This window comes from Sinocyclocheilus anshuiensis, unplaced genomic scaffold, assembly GCF_001515605.1.
Source record: "Sinocyclocheilus anshuiensis isolate Anshui unplaced genomic scaffold, SAMN03320099.WGS_v1.1 scaffold659, whole genome shotgun sequence".
In the NCBI taxonomy this organism is placed as follows: domain Eukaryota; kingdom Metazoa; phylum Chordata; class Actinopteri; order Cypriniformes; family Cyprinidae; genus Sinocyclocheilus; species Sinocyclocheilus anshuiensis.
Window position 1 is genome coordinate 840115 of NW_015549698.1, and position 7263 is coordinate 847377.

Genomic DNA, 7263 nt, shown 5'->3' on the forward strand with positions numbered 1-7263 from the left:
GCAGAGTTTAGCTCCAACTTGCCTCAACACACCTGCCTGGAAGTTTCTAGTATGCCTAGTAAGAGCTTGATTAGCTGCTTCAGGTGTGTTTGATTAGGGTTGGAGCTAAACTCTGCAGGACACCGGCCCTCCAGGACCGAGTGTGGGCACCCCTGATTTAAACGGTTGATTCATTCAGGAACGAAACACCGTCATGTTGCTCAGAGACAAAAAACAGTGCTGTGGCTGTGCTTGGAATAATTGTTTTTGTCGAAATAGAGCAAAAACAGGAAATATAGAGTCTAAAACGCAAGTCTATTAATTAACTTTGTTTATTGAACTGTTCAATTTAAAAAATCAATATCACATTTGTAATCATGGTAATTTTTGGAGAAAAATGGCACTCAGAGTGAAATTGATTAACTATATGAAGTGGTATAAATACATACATTTTCTGCCCCTATCTCTTGATTTTGTGATCATTCTAAATGCATTTTAATAGACTGAATCACGCAGTGTAAGAACACACTCTGAATGCGTTGTCTCTAGACTTCACGTAATGTGTGCGTGCACCCCGTAGCGGTGTTTTGTTTGGTTTTTGCGCACATTGTTAAAACAACAATTACGATATTATCGCAGATTATATATAAACCATATATATATATATATATATAACACCCTTAGAGAGATGTGCTGCTGTAATTGCTGCAAAAGGTGGACATACCAAATATTAAAGTTAAAAGTGGATAAAAACAGTACGGCTCACTTAATCTGATATTTGTTGTGCTCAGAGAAACCATCTGCATGTTTCATGCACATTATGAAATGAAATCATGTTTTTGAGGCAAAAAAAGGTCAATATTTGTCAGGTGTTCTAATCGTTTTGGCCACCACTGTATGTGTTACAACATGAGACCAAACACATATCCACCTATAAGGACCAGCATATATTCTCACCTTCATCTGGGTCTCAAGAGGATTTGTTGCCAGAAAAGGAGGTTGACCGACTACCATCTCATAGAGGATAACACCCACACTCCACCAATCGCAGAGCTGGGTGTAACCTAGGATTAAGAAAACAAGTAAGTAAATAAATAAAACAAAACAATCATACCAATTTAATTAATTTATAGGGTTATGAAATCTCAGGATTACAGCAGTGGAAAGTTCTGTTGTACCTTACAACACAGCAAATGAGCAACGTGACACAGAAACTAGTTCAAAACTTGAACAACAGTATGTGTGACACCATTATAAATCAACAAAACCAATTGTACCACAAGCCTTTTGCAAAAATGGAAATAATTCCTGTTTTAAATATATATGTGCAAATAAACCAGTTACTGTAATCTGATTTCAGGAGTTTGAAACGCTGCGATTGATTTCCATCCAATTGCTCTGCTGCCCCATAAATGAGAGTGCAACACACGGAGCAAACATAAGAGCGGTTTCTGCACAAAACACTGTGGTACATTCAAATTTACTTGTGAGCACATCACAGTCTACATCTGAGTGTGTTTAAGCTTTTTATAAACACATCTACTCTAGTACTGCAAAGGTGTACTAAAATCAGCACGGTTTAGATACATATTTCATCACACAAATAACAGCTTTAATACAAATAAAGGCGAGACCATAATGAATACTGAAAATTAAAAAGAATGGACAGAAGTATAACTGTGCCTTCATTCTTCCTGCTCAAGTGTACTAAACTGATGAGATCGTTTTGTAGTTTGAAATTGTCTTTGCTTTCCGACTAGAGATGAACAGCCTTAAAATGTTGAAATGCTCATTTGATTTGTTTCAATGTAAGGAAAACAAGATGCAATGAGCATGAATGATGTCTCAGTCACAAACATCTTCTGAAGACTGAAAGTCATGCAGGTTTTGAATGATGTGGGTGAGTATATTTATTTATGTGTGAACTACATGAAACATGTATTTCTTTGTCAAGTAATCTTTGTAAGTGTATGAAAAGTGCTTGATAAATGAAGTTTATTATTGTTCACGAGTAGGTGCTACTACACACACACTGACATACCTGTGCGCAGCAGAACCTCAGGTGCGATGTAATTGGGAGTGCCCACCAATGAGTGTGCCAAGCAGCGCTGATGTTGTCTAGCGGCTCTGCGCTCCAGTGGCTTCAATCGGTCTCCACAGCGACAGTTAGCACTGTCTTCCCACTCCTTACTGAAGTCCATACTGTCCTGACGCACATGATCACCTGACAAGACACAGATAGAAAAAGTTGAACACCTTACCCTAATTGAACCAAAGATGTGATGGTGAAAAATTACTGTTTGGTTTGTAGACAACTTTGGTTTGTAGGAGGCTTTCTGACCAAGACATGGAAGTTGGAGCATCTTCACATATCCACATATCCAAATTTAAAAGTAGACACTTCAAGCTTTCAGATACGGGAAAGACTGTACCTCTCTTTAGTTTCATACGGATTACATAATCAGGAATATTCGTTTTCGATTTGAATTCGTTCATTTAAAAGTAGACACTTCAAGCTTTCTATAGACATATTTCTCATGTCTCTGTGTCAAGTATTCGCTGAGTTTGTTCATATTTGTGATGCGTAGAAAGTTGCTCACGGAGACCGAGACGGCAGAAAGCACACCCTGTTTGTTTTGTTTATTTTACAAAAGCACAATGTTTTGTTGTTATTGTCAGTGTGCACAAATAAAAGTAGGCCCTTTTTAGATTCGATTGATTTTAATCTTATCTGTATCTGAGTATTTAAGGTTTCTCTGTGAATCAGGAAAAACTGAAAGTGAACGCGCCGGCACGCAGAGGGTTAAAGACGCTGCATTCAATTTTATCTTTAGACTGTAAATTTAGATTTCAAATTCAATATTGATTTTAGAACTGCTGAAATTATTTACAGTATGTAACGCAAGTGCTTTATAAGTAACTAATTAAATTACCTATAAATGAACAGTAATCCCTTACTTTACTTTTTCATTGGATAAGTAATTTAATTACAGTAACGCGTTACACCCAACACTGATTACGGCTAATGTAATAAACAAATTATATGCCCAATGCACTAACATACTGCATTAACTATTGGCAAGATTTTATAAAGTAGCTACTTGTCTATAATAGCACAAAATAATGGGGTCAATTTAGCATAAATATATTTTGGTCTTTGAGTTGTTTGTTAGGCTCACCGCTTTGGTAGTATTTGGAGTCGTGAGTCCATCGGAAGCCAGTGCACAGTCCAAAGTCTGTCAGTTTAATGTGTCCATCACGATCAATTAGGATGTTGTCAGGTTTGATGTCTCGATGGATGAAACCCATTTTGTGGACGCTTTCCACAGCACAGGTAAGCTCTGCGATGTAAAACTGAGCCAAGTCCTCTTGGAAAATGCCCATTCTGATCAAAAGACTCATCATGTCCCCACCAGGGATGTAGTCCATCACAAAATACAAGTTATCTTTATCCTGAAACGAGTAGTACAACCGGACGACCCACTCATTATCAGCTTCAGCGAGAATATCCCGCTCGGCTTTCACATGGGCCACTTGGTTCCGCAACAGGACATCTTTTTTACGGAGGGTCTTCATGGCATACAGCGCTCCCGTGTCCACTTTCCGAGCCAAACACACTTCTCCAAACGCCCCGATTCCCAAAGTCTTGATCTTCTCGAACATGGATTTGTCCATTTTGGCACGCTTGAGGCGGATGTAGTTGGATTCTTTCTGGGACAGCATCATGTGCATCTGCTCCTGAGCGTCATTTGAAAGTCCCACCTGAACACACAACACATTGTTGAGATACCAGCCCTAACAGAACAGATACTTACACACAGGCCTAAATACAAACTCGCTCACACAACACACAAAGACAGATTAAATGAACTTCTGAAATTATTTGAGAAAACATACAATCCATTCAATCATGTAATATTCACAACTTTGGCAGGCAGCAGCTTTCAGCAGTGAAAAAACAGCAATGCATGCAATGCACAGGGTTTCCTACAGTGATCAAAACTACCTCAGTACCTACTCTTTATTATAAAACTTTGCCATTGATCGTGCCTGCACAACTAGGAAATGCAAATGTACTTGAAATGTCAAACAGAATTTGCAATGATGCTAGAATTTCAACTGTAATATGTTTCCCTCATGTTTCAGCATGACTGATACACAGTGTCACTTGCTGGCCGTCTGGATTTCATTTCATGTGCATTTTAACACAAGTAGTGGTCGACCGATATGTGTTTTTTGACAGCCAATGCCGATATCTTGGAAAGCAGGGTGGCCGATGGCCGATATAATTTTATTTATTTTAATTAATGTTTAAGAAATTTGAAATCACTTGAAAATGGATTAAAAAGTAAATGTGTTAAATAAACATACTTTAGATGACAAAGTATTTTTCACAAATAAATAAATATTTAATAAAAAATATAATAAAAAAGGAAGTAAACACTGTAACCAACAGGGCACTCAGTATTCTGGGAAGTTTGTGTGCATTGGGATTTGGGAATCATAATTTTTCAAAATAAAGCCAAGGTAACACTCATTTTACATACAGCACACAGTGGAAATGACATGAATATGGCAGTGGGCAAATGCATAAAGTGCAGCATAATTTGAAATCACAAGTTTAAAAAGTTTGTCGATCATGCATCTCCAGTGAAGCTGAACTCTCCACCTGTCTGCATTACATTCGCACGGATCGACCGTCACGCAGAGAACACGCGACCATGCAGGATAAAAATGCACACTTCACAAGATCTCACAACTGGATCCGACTAAGTTTGCAAACTTTGTGAAATTAAATGTTCATTAGTTATTCAAAGATTTGTTTAAATGATATAAATGTGTATTTGCTAAATGCTGACGGCAAACAAGTAAGTATTATAATGTTTGCCTTTCTATTACTAATAATATAAAAGCAATCGTTATAATACTTTTTGTATACATTTTAATTCCTTTGTTTAACCTTTCTATCCGATTATTAGACAGACTTCTATCTGTATTAGACAGAACTGTTAACGACAACAGCGAACAAGAGGGAGAATGTGAGCACTGTGTAAAACCGTCAAAATAAAAGTCCCGCCTCGAACGCTTCGGCCAAACAGGAAAACGTATCGGCCGATGCCGATATTTAAAAAAATGCCAAATATCGGCTGATATTTCGGCCTTGGCAATATATCGGTCGACCACTGCACATAAGTATGCATATTATAAGCTCTTTTTACCTCTTCTCTGGCAGAACCTTAACCTGAAATCTTGTTAGCTGAAATTGGGTTGTATTTTACTGAAATGTTATTATCATAACACTTAACTTAAACACATCAAATCAAAGCCAGTAGCCAAGTAGCCAGACAACAATGAACCTTAATCACAGGTGCAACAATGAAATACAAGGTTTGAGGTGGGTTTTCAAGAAATATACACCCACAGAACACTGCAGATTTAGATTATCTATCATACAATAAATTCTACCCAATCAGTCACCTACTGTACGTTTCTGTTTTAAATATTTTGTCTAAACTATTATTAGTTTACTTTACTTTATCTACCAGTAAAAGTGTAGTAACTCTGCTCCATTCATAAACATCACTACCCAACAGACAACAATCAGCGCAGAAAATGTGAAAAGACAGGACAAACCCCACATGGGCACAGATGTGAACTTACAGAGCTGCAGGAAACCCTTAAGGTCTTAGCTTTGTCCTAAAACCCAGTGAGCTGCCTTGCAGTCTATTGTCTAGATATAGCTTTTCTAATCATCACAGAACTGATTTTCATAACAGCCTTTGCAATGTACATATGACACCTTGTAATGCTGTCTTGGTAGGCAGCTCACTAGGCTTCAGAACGGAGCTCATAGGAATATTTGAGGAACATGCACATGCTGTCCAACTGACAGGGTCTTACATTACCACACTTGAGCGAAGATTACTTCAGAAGAAACCTTTAAACTATGAAAGCCAGTTGATCACACATAGAAAAGAAAGTAGGCTTACGGAGGAGATCCACAGACTGAAAGATATAGAAGACAGACAGACAAGAGAAAAGGAGTATAAAAGGGCAGGAAAGAATAATTGAAGAAAGATGGGAAAAGTTAAAAGTCAAAAGGAAATGAAAGGGTTAGTTCACCCAAAAATAAAAAATCTGTCATTAATTACACACCCTCATGTCGTTCCAAACCCGTAAGACCTTCGTTCATCTTCGGAACACAAATTAAGATATTTTTGATGAAATCTGAGAGCTCTCTGATCCTGCATAGACAGCACCACAACTGAAATGTTCCCAGGGGACAAGAACTGTTGAATAAAGTCTTTATTTTTGTTTTCTTTGCACACAAAAAGTATTCTCGTAGATTCGCAAAACTGAAATTGAGCCACTGATGTCACATAGACTGTTTTACCAATGTCCTCACTACCTTTCTGGACCTGGGAACATTGCAGTTGCGTTGCTGTCTATGCAAGATCAGAGAGCTCTCAGATTTAATCAAAAATATCTTCATTTGTGTTCCGAAGATGAACAAAGGTCTTACAGGTTTGGAACGACATGAGGGGGTGTAATTAAAGGGTTAGTTCACCCGAAAATGAAATTAGGCTGCGTTTTACTCACCCCTGAAGCATCCTAGGTGTATATGACTCTCTTCTTTCAGACGAATCCAGTCGGAGTTATATTAAAAATTGTCTTTGATCTTTCAAGCTGTTTAATGCCACACAGTCCAAAAGAACTAAAAAAAAAAATTGCCCATCCATAAAAAAAAAAGTGTCTCACACGGCTCCGGGGGGAGAATAAAGGCCTCCTGTAGCGAATCGATGCGTTTTTGTAAGAAAAATATCCATATTCAAAACGTAATAATCACTTTAATCTAGCTTGCGCTTACTGTTGTAAACAGAAGCAGTTCCGGGGGAATGACGTATGAGGTCGGCTTTGCGCATGCGCCGCTCAGAAGTGACGCACGCGGAAGCACAGCGGAGAGATCAAAACAAAACAACGGTCACTTATTAGAAGTACAAAACGAGGATTTGTAAAGAAGAATGTCGGAGGATTTCGATATAAGCCAAGAGGAGACTTTGCTTCCTTTGCTCTTATAAACAAACGTTGGTTTTCACGAGACTCACCGGCGCATGCTCAACGCTGACCTCATACATCACGCTCCTGGAACTGCTTCCGTGTACAACTGCTGGCGCAAGCTACATTAAAGTGATTATTACGTTTTGAATATGGATATTTTTCTTACAAAAACGCATCGATTCGCTACAGAAGGCCTTTGTTCACCCCCCGGAGCCATGTGAGACA

The 7263-nt window shown here is 38.3% G+C and overlaps 1 protein-coding gene across 1 annotated transcript in view; it reads right to left on the bottom strand.

The window, feature by feature from the left end:
- LOC107660506 (serine/threonine-protein kinase LATS1-like) overlaps nucleotides 1-7263 on the bottom strand; it is a 17268-nt gene that overhangs the window by 3076 nt on the left and 6929 nt on the right. Inside the window, exons 5-7 of the mRNA XM_016449823.1 lie at nucleotides 3159-3741; nucleotides 2021-2203; nucleotides 937-1043 (exon numbers count right to left, since the gene is read on the bottom strand). Of these exons, the coding sequence (XP_016305309.1) occupies nucleotides 937-1043; nucleotides 2021-2203; nucleotides 3159-3741 (873 nt within the window). The remainder of the gene's footprint in view (nucleotides 1-936; nucleotides 1044-2020; nucleotides 2204-3158; nucleotides 3742-7263) is intronic.